Consider the following 12812-nt stretch of genomic DNA (forward strand, 5'->3'; position numbering starts at 1 on the left):
CTGAGTTTCTCCAGCGTTGTGTTTTTAATTTCAATCACAGAGTCTGCAGACCTTTGTCTTTTACTCTCAGACATCTTAACATCTCAGCTGTAGCATGGAATTCCTACACTCCTGAACTTGCTGAGCCTCCAGCCAAGCTGTTCTGGTACAGTTAGAAAGCCAGCATTTACCTATTAATGTACAAAATTGCCAAGTACACCTAATTCACAAAAAGGTCAACACTAATCCTGCCAATTCTGCCCTTTTGTATTCAGTAACAGGATGGAGTATAACATTGCCATTGCTATTAAATAGCACTCATTCACAATAACCTTGAGATAAATTCAATGTTTGATTGAGAGTAGAATAAAATAGCTCTAGTAAAACTAAAAGTCAACAGATGGTTGAGAATAGACCTTACACAAAGACAGTTGGCTATAGTTGTTGGATATCAGTCACCTCTACTGCAGGACCTCGCGACTGAAGTTCCTCAGGTAAATATCCTGGGCCCAACCACCTTTGCGTATGCCATCATGATATTAAATTTAGCATGCATGCAGCCAAGCCCAGACAACATCCAGGCACTGGTAGAAATGGGACAAGTCTTGTTAGCAGCACATAGGGATCAAACAATGACCACCTCCAACAGATGAATTAACCATTTACCGTTGACATTCGGTGGCATTATCTTCACAGAATTCTTCACCATTCCATCATCCCAGAAATGATCAGCAAAAACAATATGGCTACAAAAACCAATCAAAGTCTGACTAATTCAAAGATTTGAAAACTGGTCACTTCCACACTAATTTTGATCTGTTAATTTACCTTTATTGTTGAGCAAGCTATGCTTTAAAGATGCAGGGAAAATAATGTCTGCAAGTATTGCTTGTGTGCAAGAAGATACACAAAAAATCAGATTTAATTTTAGACTGCTAACGACACAAGTGAAAGCATATAATATACAGTGCGAAATATTGTTTTGCATTAGATCAGAACAAATGAAAATTGTTAGTTGTAGTCGGGGATAAAACAGGAAGGAGACAGGAAAGTGTCCTCATAGATTCCAATCATTAACTCAGCATAGGAATAATGACAGGCAACAGATGGTGGTTAGTTAGTGCCAGATAATGCTAAATGAAAACATCTATTTTGCACAATGCAGCTTCAGCAAGATTTATTCTTTATGGAATTGAGGAAAAAGCTGAATTATGGTAGGCCACCAAACCAATATTCAGATTTAAGATTTATTGACAGAGATTCTTTTTCCTGCGGGTGAGGCAGAATCACCACCTATTGTTAGTACAAAAAAAATGTACACAGTGAACACAATAAATAAATATAAACAAACTGACTGTGCGATACAGAGGGGTAAACAAACAATAAAATGCAAGAGTCCATGATGGAGTTGATTTCATCAAAAGGAAATGAGCTGTCATGCCACAGAGGCTCAGTAGAAATATCAGAATATGCTGATTATAGATCTTTCCTACCTGGAATCATCCCAATGAACCTCCTTCAAACCCTTCTGTCATCAGCACATCCTTTCTTAAGTGAAGAGCCCAAAACTGCTCACAATGCTCCAAGTGGCATCTCACCAGTGCCTTATAGAGCCTCCGCATCGCATCCTTGTTCTTGTATTCTATTCCTCTTGAAAGGAATGCCAGCATTACATTTGCCTTCTTCACCTCAATTTCAACCTTCAAGTTTACCTTCAGGTTATCCTGCGCGAGGTCTTCCAGGTCACTTTGCATCTGGGAAATTTTAATTTTCTCCACATTTTCCAATATTATATTTTATTTGCCACTTCTCTGTCCATTCTCCTAATCGAAGTCCTTCTGCAGCCTCCATTGTTCCCCACACTCTACCTGTTCCTCCTTTGTATCATCTGCAAACTTGACCACAATTCATTCCATTATCCAAATCATTCTAATATACAACATAAAAAGAAGCCTTGTGAAATACCACCAGCAAATGACAGCCAATCAGAATATGATCCTAACACTCTGCTTCCTGCCAATCACCCAAAGCTCTACCTGTACTAGTATGTTTACTGTTATACTTTGGGGTTTTTTTAAATCTTTTTACGTAGCCTCATGTGTGGCATCTTGTCAAATGCCTTTTGAAAGTCCAAATATACAATTTCCACAGCATCTCCCTGATCCAGCCTACTTGATATCTCCTCAAAGAATTCCAATAAGTTTGTCAGGCAAGATCTTTCCTTAAGGAAATCATTCCGGGTTTGGACTATCCTGCCAGCTCTCTCCAAGTAGTCCGTAACCTCATTCTTTAAAGTCAACTCCAATATCTTCCCATCCTCCTTTCTGCTGCCTCCTCCACTTCTTGAATAGTGGGGTGATGTTTGTGATTTTCCAGTCCTCCAGGACCTTGCCAGAATCTATTCATTCCTGAAAGATTATTACCAATTAACTCCAGGCTCTTCCCTTCCTCTTTGAAGGAGACTGGCCTTCAAGTTCCTCCCTTTTGCTTCTGGTCACACCATCTGCCTTGCAACATTTGGTCAGCATATTGAATGTTTTCCATCATTCCAGTGCCAAACACCTTCAAATTTCAGCAGCCATAAAATTCCATGCAGTGAATTCCATGAATTTCCACCATGAACATCACAATGAATTGTTGATCCTTTTCAATGGGTTCAATTGCTGGAAATCTGAAGCAAAACTGAAAAGGCTGGAAACACTCATCGTGTCAAGCAACAAATGCCCAGATATGCATCAACGCTTCAAATCTGAGATCCATTCATCTTTCTGTTGCCGACATGCTGAGAACTTCCTGTATTTTCTGCTTTGGTTTCCCTTCAAATTGTCCAGGTGCAGGGTTTAATCCCACATTTTTTTTTTTTTAAATTTTTTATTTTTCACACCATAAATCACAATAGCCATGATATACACTTTTTTCTTTTCCACACATTTACAGTGACTTTTTCTCCCTCCCCCCTCCCTCCTCCCAAGCCACCCCCCACCCCCCCCCCCTCATCCATTTTAGGTATACAATCTAGGTTGCATTAATTCAGTTAGACAATGTTGTCATTCAACAAAAATACACCAGAAATTCTACTGAGTCCATTCTTTTCTTTTCTTCTCCTTCCATCAACTTAGGTAATGTTTGTTCCCGGTAGGTTTTCGCTATTGTATTTAATGTAAGGCTCCCATACTTGTTCAAATATTTCAATATTATTTCTTAAACTATATGTTACTTTTTCTAATGGAATACATTTATTCATTTCTATATACCATTGTTGTATTTTCAAATTATCTTCCAATTTCCAGGTTGACATAATACATTTTTTTTAATCCCACATTTGATGCCTGATTTCCATCATGTAGCCCACACTGTTGATGGAATTGAATAGAGGCGATTTAATTGCTCAGGAGGGCATCAAGTTGCATTTCAATGGGAACATCAGCTCTTTACACTTCAGGTGTCTGGTCGAGTGTAGAAAAAAAACAATTTAATCATAGAAGTTGTTGACCGTATTTCATGAATCAACTTTACAGTTCAGTAGTGTGTTTAGAAATGGAAACCCTATGCAACTGAATTTATCGCCCATTGCTTGTTTACAAGACTCAATCTGCTCGACAGCAAAGGACTGAGAAATTGATTTTTCCCTTATCTGATCCATTGTGGAAATGTTAATTTGTTACTCGAGATATTATTTATTAGAACATTTGTGAATGGAAAGTGCCTGTAATTTTCTTTGTAATTCAAATTGATCATAAAAAGCCTGCCACCCTTTACCATCTGATCAATATGTAACTTGAGACCACCTCCTCAATAAGGTCAACTCTGAACTGCCTCCTTGGGGACGATGAGGGATGGACAATAAATGCGGGAAATGCCAGCAATGTTTGCAACTAATAAAGCAAACAATAGGACATTAATAGGACAAAGGAAAGCAAATTAAATTACTTGTTTTATACATTTTTAGAATGGTACTTGGGAAAATGTGACAGATGAATTAGCAGAAGTATACAAGATTATGAGGGGCTCCGATAGGTGGACAGCCAACACCTTTTTTCTGGAGCGACAATAGCAAATGCCAGCAGATATCTTTTTTCAGGTGAGTGGAAGAAAGTTTAGCAGAGATGTTAAAGGCAAGATTCTTGAGGGTGCCTGGAATGCAGTGCTGAGTTGATACAATAGGGACATTCAATAGATTCTTAGTTTGGCACATGGATACAAGAAAAATAGAGTGCAATGGATGTGATGTAGGACAAAATGAAGTTGTGATGGTATAGGTTTACACGTCATCATAACATTGTGAGGTGAAGAGCCAGACGTTTGCTGTAATGTTCTAGGTTATTTGGATTATTAATTTTATGAAGCATTTTTCAAAACAAGATCAGTTATTCTGAGAATAGTTCACAACATGCCAAGATTAGCATTGCTAAGTTCTCATTCTTCTTCATGATACTTAACATTCCAAACAACCATTTTCATTGCAGGAACAAACCATCAATTTTTAGAAGGGAGAAGTAATGCTGGGATTATTCTCCTCAGAAGTGAAAGGAAATGTAATTGGGTCATACAAAGTTATTCCAGAAATTTCATAAATAGGAAAAGAATGTTTCCACTCGCAGGAGGAATGATAATCATCGGGCCCAGATTTAAATAACTATCAAAAGAACCAGAGGAAAGATTAATTCATTTTGTGTGACATTTTTTATTATCTGGTTCATCAATAAACATGATCAGAGAACCATTTATATAATTGAAGAGAAATTGCAGGGCTGCCAGGAAAGACTGCATATTGAGGCACTTCAGGTAACGTATAAAATTTGTTGGAGCAGGTAATCTTTCTGTGCCTTTTTATCCCAAATTACAGCATTAATTAACGTCCCACCTGATGGTTTTTACACTGGACTTTTAGCTTAATTTATTAAATGGTAACCTGAAAAACAAAAGGCAGCATTGCCGGAGTTGTTGTACTGCCGCTGACATGGACCTAGGAGAGCAGGGAGTGAAACGCAGCAGTGCTCCCACCCAGTCCAAATGCCAATAGCACCGTACAGTTTTAAAAGAGCTGACGGTGTTTTTTAATCCTGCAGAGATGGCGGTGCCTGTGCTGGGCAGCGTACTACGATCAGTTGCAGATTCCGGAGGAGCAGGGCTGCAGAAATGGGGGAACAATGCCGCTTGAGAAGCAGAAGCACAGGAGATGACCCTACAGGGTGGTGACCATGGCAATTTTAAGTCTACTTCAAGTGTACAAAACCACGAAGTGAAACGTGTCATTGATGATTAATTTTCTGCATTTGCACTTGGAGGTCTTCCCTGCTGATCTTGGTGCAGTCAGTGACAAACATGGTGAAAGGTTTCACCAGGACATTGTGACCATGGAAAAGTGGTATCAGGGCACCTGGAATCCATCAACGCTGGCTGACTATTGTTGGACACTGAGACAAGAGGCATCAGATGCTGAGTACCAATGAAAATCACAGAAAAACATTTTTAGATCAGTTGAACTCAACGTGTTTATGTGATTGAACATGCTAAATTCAATAACATTTAATTTAGTTTCTCTAACTACCTATGTGATACAGCAAATCTGGAATTAACTGTGTTCAGCTGGAAGTTGTCCATCATAATCCCCAATTTATTTTCAGGATGCAAACTTTTTGGAAAAAAAAATTGTTGTCCAGTGTTGTTAGGGGGACAATGGTGACTCTGTTTGCCTTATGGTCCACTCCACCTGGCTAGGTACAAAGGCGCACCCTTCTGGGAAGACCTAGGGGACATTTTGAAAAAAATTACAAAAGTGGATTTTCCACAAGATCCGGAGTTGTGCTTTATGGGAGATATTGGAAATCTGAGTTTTAGACTGTCCAAATACCCAATTCAGTTTGTGAAGTTTGCCTTGGCTATAGCCAGGAAGTGTAAAATGGTTACACGGAAGTCTGACTACCAATTAAATACTTCACAATGGAATATGGAAATGCAGAACTGTATTCCCTTGGGGAAAATCACTTACAATGTAAGGGGGAAACATGACACATTCATTAAAGTGTGGTAGCCATATCTGAAAAACATGGGCATGTAGATTGACCAGCTCCCCTTCCCCATGAAATATGGACTTTCTAAAAACCTGTCTTAGCAAGGAAAGGATTGGAGTTAAGGAAATGGAACATGGCACAGGCGACGTTCGTGCTTTCTTTTTCAGCCCCTTTTTTAGTTTGTTCTATTTTGGGTTGCTTTTCTTTTAGTTTTTTTAAAATTTCTTACTTGGGTTATTTAGTTAATGAGGTTGTTCTTTTTGTTTGGTTTTTGGTAGGGGCTCTAAACCCCACTTGTATTTGTATAATGTATAATTGGTCTGGCTATGCCTTTGGGGGCAAGGGATGGGTTGTGGGGGGAAACAAAACACAGATTCTGTACATTCTATAAATGTTGAAAAGGATTGTAGAAATTATTTTGACTCAGTAAAAAGTCAAAATAAAATATTTTTTAAAAAGATGAATTTGATGTTCATATCATCCTTTCTAATGATAGAATTTCAAACTTTTTATTGCCTATGAAGTTTCAGTCAGTTTTAGAAAGTCCTTTCTGCTATCAGTGTAGGACTAAAATTCGAGGAACTTGTACAGAATTTAAGCAAAAATTTGAATTGTCAGAAGCCTATTGAAAATCCAAAGGCATGCTATATTATATTCATTTGTCAGCTGGTTCAGTGCACACAGAACATTGCTGATCCTGGTACAGCAGTCGCAATTTGTACTGTTAAAATTTCATAAACATTGTAAATTAGCCTGCTATATATGAGAGGTATACATCGAGAGAAAGAATTCAAATAATTGACCAGAAGCTTGCTCAAAAATCTTAATCTTGCTTCATTATTTCTCATCTGCTACATTTATTCCAACATTCCCCTTGCAAAACCAGCACAGAGTATGGAGGCATTTATTGCTGCTTGCTCCGAAGTAAGATTTAATAAATTTCAGATCGGAGGGACAACTTGTGTTCTTACCTCTTTGTCTTTCTCTATCTCTAGTCCACTCTCCCTCAGGTTCTTCTCAAATTCTTCTCTATGAGCCCTCTTTTCCTCCTCCACAGATCCTTGAAGAGAGCCAACATCCAGCACAACTTCTTGTTGACACTCTGGTAGTTTTGAGGAGTCTTTGCTTTTATGGGAAGTTGTTGCAGTGCCATTTAGAACAAGAGTTTCAGCAGACAAAGTTACTTTTTTATTTTGATAAACCAAGACATAGTCTACCTTTCTCTTCCCATCTCTGAAATACAAGCCTTTTTTATTGTCTTCCTTTTCATCCTCTTCAATGTAGTTATTAATAACCTTTAACAAAGGCAAAAATGATAAAGTAAGGCCCAGAAGTTTATATTTGCTATTTCCAGTTTTTATTATTATAATGGCTGGCATAGCAGTGAGCGCAACGCCTTTACAGTGCCTGTTTCAAAATTTGTAATAAATAGTTGGGTGGAGGTTTGAATTTTTTTTAAAAAGTATACTTTCATTTCTTTCATGTTGAGGCAAATGAAACTTAATAATGGCAAGAATGCTAAATGGAGAAGACTTGCAATATTTCTCATTATACCTGCCACCTCTTCATAGGATATTTTGATTCATTTATTTCCATAGAACTAAATATAAGGTGTGAGGTAATAATGGAGAGCACCAGCAAATTAATTTATTTTGTGTCCTTTTGTAAAGCTAAAATGCTCTCAAAACTAACCAAAGATGTAGTTCAAGTATTATTACTGATAATCTTGTTCATGAAGAAAAGTTAAAGACAAACGCCAATCTTTCATATTCAGTTCCAACTTATATCACTGATGATGACATTAATATGAAACAAATTTCCAATACATTGAAACAACATGCAAGGTATCAGATAACATTGCAACACGTTTCACCTGAAAAAGGTACAAGATACTCACAAGACAACTAGAAGGAATTTCAAGATCCATGATGCAATTTAAACATCAGTTCAATAAATAACTTGAAGGTGGCTGGCATAGAACGAATTAATATCTCTTCTTTGGTAGGTAAAACAACCTTCAAGTGAACAGAACAAACTTATTTTTTTCTCTTTTGCCAAAAAATTGTTAATCAGCAAAGAGGCTGTACCTCAAGCTGTAAGTGCCATCCATTTAAAAATTGTTCTGTTCCGCTTAGGTGCTCTTTTGTACTCAGGGAGATGAAATCGTCAGTCAGAGTTGCCATGAGAACCCTGATGACAAGTTACTGTTTTAGTCACCCGTTCCTCAGACATACACACAGACTTACCGGGGGGCTTTCCGGCTCCTCCTCGCTAAATGATTCTGAGGCCGCATTGTTCTCAACTCCATCAGAATCTCTAAAGTGAGCCCAGGGCAAATACTGTGGAACCGTCAGGTATTTTTCAAACTTCGTGGGTCCAGCCCATGTCAATTCTGTAGGCTTTTGACGTGGACAATGTGGAAGAATTCTAGGGCTACCTGTTGGAGAGATTTTTAAAATAGCACTTTTTATTTATTCATACGACATGCAATTTTTAAGTACATGTGGCTGTATCATATTTTTCATTTCATGTTTGTCTCAGATACACCCGATCTCCTATTTATTTATGGCACGATAATTATGCAAGCAAGGCTGATGTTTATTATCCATCTTTAATTGCCTTGGGCAAGCTAATAATAAGTCATTTTCTGGAATCATTGCATTAGTCTGGTGAACAGATTCCAAGTGAACTGTGGAGTTCCAGGAAAAGATAATGTGACCAGGAAACAATGGTATTATCAAGTCAAGGGGGCTGTGCAACTTAGAGGGAATCCCGCATAGCTGCAGCTGAGGTGAGGAGAACCCTATCCAACAAGGCAGCAGGACCAGATAACATACTTGGTCAGGTACTGAAGAATTGCGCAGACCAATTGGTGGAAGTCTTCAGACATCTTCAGCACATCACTGCGGCAGTTCTTCATCCCACAGGGTTCAAGAGAGCCACCATCATTCTGGTACCCAAGAGGGTGACAATAACAGGCCTCAATGGCACTGACCTCCACCATGATGAAATGCGTCAAGCACCTGGTGGCAGAATGCTGGACCCATTAAAATTCACCTATAGAAGAAACAATTCCACAGACAATGCTATAGCCTTGCCCCTTCATTCCATTCTGACCCACCTGGAGAATGATGCCTCATACGCAAGACTAGAGTTCATTGATTCAGCTTGGGTTAAATATCGTTGTTCCCCAGATACTGTTGGGGAAGATGACCTCACTGGGAATTAACACCCCTCTCTGTAATTGGATTCTGGAGCCACTAATGGAAAGACCTCAGTGTGTCTGGGCAGAACATTGAGTGCACCTCAAGCTTTGTGCTCCTGTTCATGCCACTAATCCAAGACTGCCTCGCTAGATCCTACTCCAACAGTGTCATCAAGTTTGCAGATGACACAACAGTAGTTGGCCTCGTCAGCAACAATGATTATGTGTACTTCAGAGAAGAGGTGGAAAATCTCATGATATGGTGCAAGAATAACAACCCACGTCTCAATGTGAACAAGACAAAGGAGATGATCATGGACTTCAGGAGGACCAGGAATGACCAATCTCCACTACACAACAACAAATGGAGAGAGTGAAGAGTGCCAAGTTCTTTGGAGTTGACTTAACCAGTGACTTAATCTATCATGGACACCCAACATCTCACCACTTTTCAGAAAGGTGCAACAGCAAATGAATTTCCTGACAGGTCTGAAGCAGGCAAGGCTACCAGTCACTATTATGTCAATAGGAGCTCTACTGAATGTGTCCTGGGCAGCTGCATTACAGTGTGGTACGGTTGCTGCAGTAAAATGTATTGGAGGTCAATCCAGAGGACCATAAGAGTGGCAGGTGGATCACTGGAGTCTAGCCCCACCCCCCTAACCCCCCACTCTCATTGCCATGATCTACCTGGATCATGGCCTGAAGAGGATGTACAAAATCATTGAGCACCCCTTCCACCCTGCTCACAGCATCTTTCCACTTCTTTCGTCGATGAAGAGATCCAGGAGTATCACCAGACTGAGGAACATCATCTTCCCACAGCTAGTGAGAATGTTGAACAACTAAAGGAACTGCTCACACTAACCATCTGGGACTTTGATATTCATGAAACAATATTTCTTTCTTTATTTGTATATATGAATACTTGCTCTGCATTTGTATTGTTTGTCCGTATGTGTGATATGTCTGGTTGTGTAACTGTGCGTTTTGCACTGAATGTCATTTTATTGGGGTTGGACTTCTGCAATCAGATGATGATACACTTGACTTGCCTTGACCAATGGTGGTGTTCCTGTGCCCCTGTTGCTCTTGTCCACTTTGGAGTTAGAGATCACAGGTTTGTTACATCCTGTGAGAATCATCTTTCCAATGACCTACCATGATTTGTCCATGTGAAGTCCACATTAGAGTCTCATTTAGTTAATGAATGAGAAAATTAGTGGAGTGTCAGTCATACAGGCTGCTCTGTCTTGAATAAAGTGAAACTTGAGTGTCATTGAGTGTCAAAGGCAAGTGGAGAGTTTTCCATCACACTCCTGATTTCAGCTAATGAGGAACAGAAGGATTCTCTCACCATATTGACAAAAATAGGAATTAGCCTGACACAAAGATAGCAAAATTATAGTTTACTTTTGCATGAAACCCATTTTATTTTCTTGTGAATGGATTGTCTGTTGCTTGCCTGTTGTTTGTACTGAGACTTGTTAGAGACAAAGGGATTAGGGTTATCTTATAAGGGATTACATGTGTCTTTTTATAGACATGTCATTTGCCACATACATCTAATCAGAATGTATTAGTCACCAATCTTCTTCATTATTAAGTCTATCCAAGTTAGACAGGTATTAACAATTTTTAAATCATTTAGATTTTATAAAGTAACAATCAATGCAACTCCACACACAATCGCCTTTTACCTTTAGATTTATTCGAATTAAGGTGCATTTTATGTAGGTTCATGAGCAAAAAAAGTTCTAAAATGGTAAACAAAAAGGTTAAAAAAAAATGGTACCCAACATTCAAACCCAAACCAGCTGATGTCCAAGCTTAGAGAAACACTAAGAAAAAAGGGACATGGAGATGAAAAGGTGTTACATGGGATTCAGACTTCACCTCTCTGACCTTGGTCAGAATCCAGACCTACACTGCGAAGGCTCTTTCATCCCTCTCTGAAACGGGTTGAAGAAAAGGACATTGAAAAAACAGTTCCAAAACAACACCAAAGTGTAATGCAAGACACCATCACAGCAATCTGGATACATTTTCCAGATTGGTAGCAAGACTAAACCCAGGACTCCAAACGTCACCCTCGTGTCATTGACCTGTTCCAGGTGTAGATAAGCTGCCCACTTTGATGTGGGGTATGCCCGCACTGGTGTCAAGCACCTGTCCCAGATGTAGATAAGGTGCCCACTGTGCTGCGGGGAACCACTTCACCCTGGTATCAGAGACGTGCGCCAGGTGCAAATAAGGTCCCCACTGTGCCGTGGGAAACTCCCTCTCAAGTGTCAGAGACCTATTCCAGGTGTAGATAAGGTGCTCACTGCACTGTGAGAAACCCCAACCCTGGTGATAGAGACCTGTGCTGAGTGTAGCTAAGGTGCTGAGATAAACAACTACCCCCGTGTCCGAGACCTGTCCCAAATGTAGATGAGGGGTCCACTGTGCTGTGAGGAACCACCTCAGAAATGCACCTCAGCTGGATTCTGTAGCTATCCTTCTCTGGCACCATGTGCTGCCAAGGTATGAAATGAAAGGCGGCCAGTTAGAACACAGAACCGTGGCCAGTTAGTACAGCACAGGAACAGGCCCTTCAGCCCACAAGCCTGCACCTAGCATGGTCCAAATTAAAGCAGCACAGTTAACTCGCAAACAGCAAGATACCAAGATTTCAGTGGTTTTCAAACTTTTTCTTTCCACTCACATAGGAGTCACTTACTAATCGCAGAGAGCCTGCGGTTTAAAGTGGTACACTCTTTACACTTTGGCTTGGCTTCGCTGATGGAGGAGTAATATCCAGGTCAGCTGCAGGCTTTTGTGGCTGACAAGTCCAATGCAGCGGAAAATTGGTTGGTTGGGGTTGGGTGTTGGGTGTTTCCTCCTTTGTCTTTTGTCAGTGAGGTAGTATGTGAGTCATGGTGGGGAGCTGGCTGATGGAGGACCTCAGTTTTCTTCAGGCTGACTTCCAGGCCAAACATTTTGGCAGTTTCCGCAAAGCAGGACGTCAAGCGCTGAAGAGCTGGCTCTGAATGGGCAACTAAAGCGGCATCATCTGCAAAGAGTAGTTCACGGACAAGTTTCTCTTGTGTCTTGGTGTGAGCTTGCAGGCGCCTCAGATTGAAGAGACTGCCATCCGTGCGGTACCGGATGTAAACAGCGTCTTCATTGTTGGGGTCTTTCATGGCTTGGTTCAGCATCATGCTGAAGAAGATTGAAAAGAGGGTTGGTGCGAGAACACAGCCTTGCTTCACGCCATTGTTAATGGAGAAGGGTTCAGAGAGCTCATTGCTGTATCTGACCCGACCTTGTTGGTTTTCGTGCAGTTGGATAATCATGTTGAGGAACTTTGGGGGACATCCGATGCGCTCTAGTATTTGCCAAAGCCCTTTCCTGCTCACGGTGTCGAAGGCTTTGGTGAGGTCAACAAAGGTGATGTAGAGTCCTTTGTTTTGTTCTCTACACTTTTCTTGGAGCTGTCTGAGGGCAAAGCTCCCCACCATGACTACCAGCCCCCCCACATCTCCATCGGGCACACAAAACTCAAAACGGTCAACCAGTTTACCTATCTCGGCTGCACCATTTCATCAGATGCAAGGATCGACAATGAGATA

At 40.3% G+C, this 12812-nt stretch overlaps 1 protein-coding gene across 2 annotated transcripts in view; it reads right to left on the reverse strand.

The window, feature by feature from the left end:
• Positions 1-12812, reverse strand: part of LOC138748961 (anoctamin-2-like) — a 98319-nt gene that overhangs the window by 83444 nt on the left and 2063 nt on the right. The window contains exons 2-3 of one of the 2 annotated variants that reach the window (XM_069909930.1): positions 8240-8426; positions 6965-7288 (exon numbers count right to left, since the gene is read on the reverse strand). In XM_069909930.1, the coding sequence (XP_069766031.1) occupies positions 6965-7288; positions 8240-8426 (511 nt within the window). Of the gene's footprint in view, positions 1-6964; positions 7289-7890; positions 8092-8239; positions 8427-12812 lie in introns of those variants that run through there. The other variant, XM_069909931.1, reaches the window with a different exon arrangement.

The sequence above is a fragment of the Narcine bancroftii genome, chromosome 13 (genome assembly GCF_036971445.1).
Source record: "Narcine bancroftii isolate sNarBan1 chromosome 13, sNarBan1.hap1, whole genome shotgun sequence".
Lineage (NCBI taxonomy): Eukaryota > Metazoa > Chordata > Chondrichthyes > Torpediniformes > Narcinidae > Narcine > Narcine bancroftii.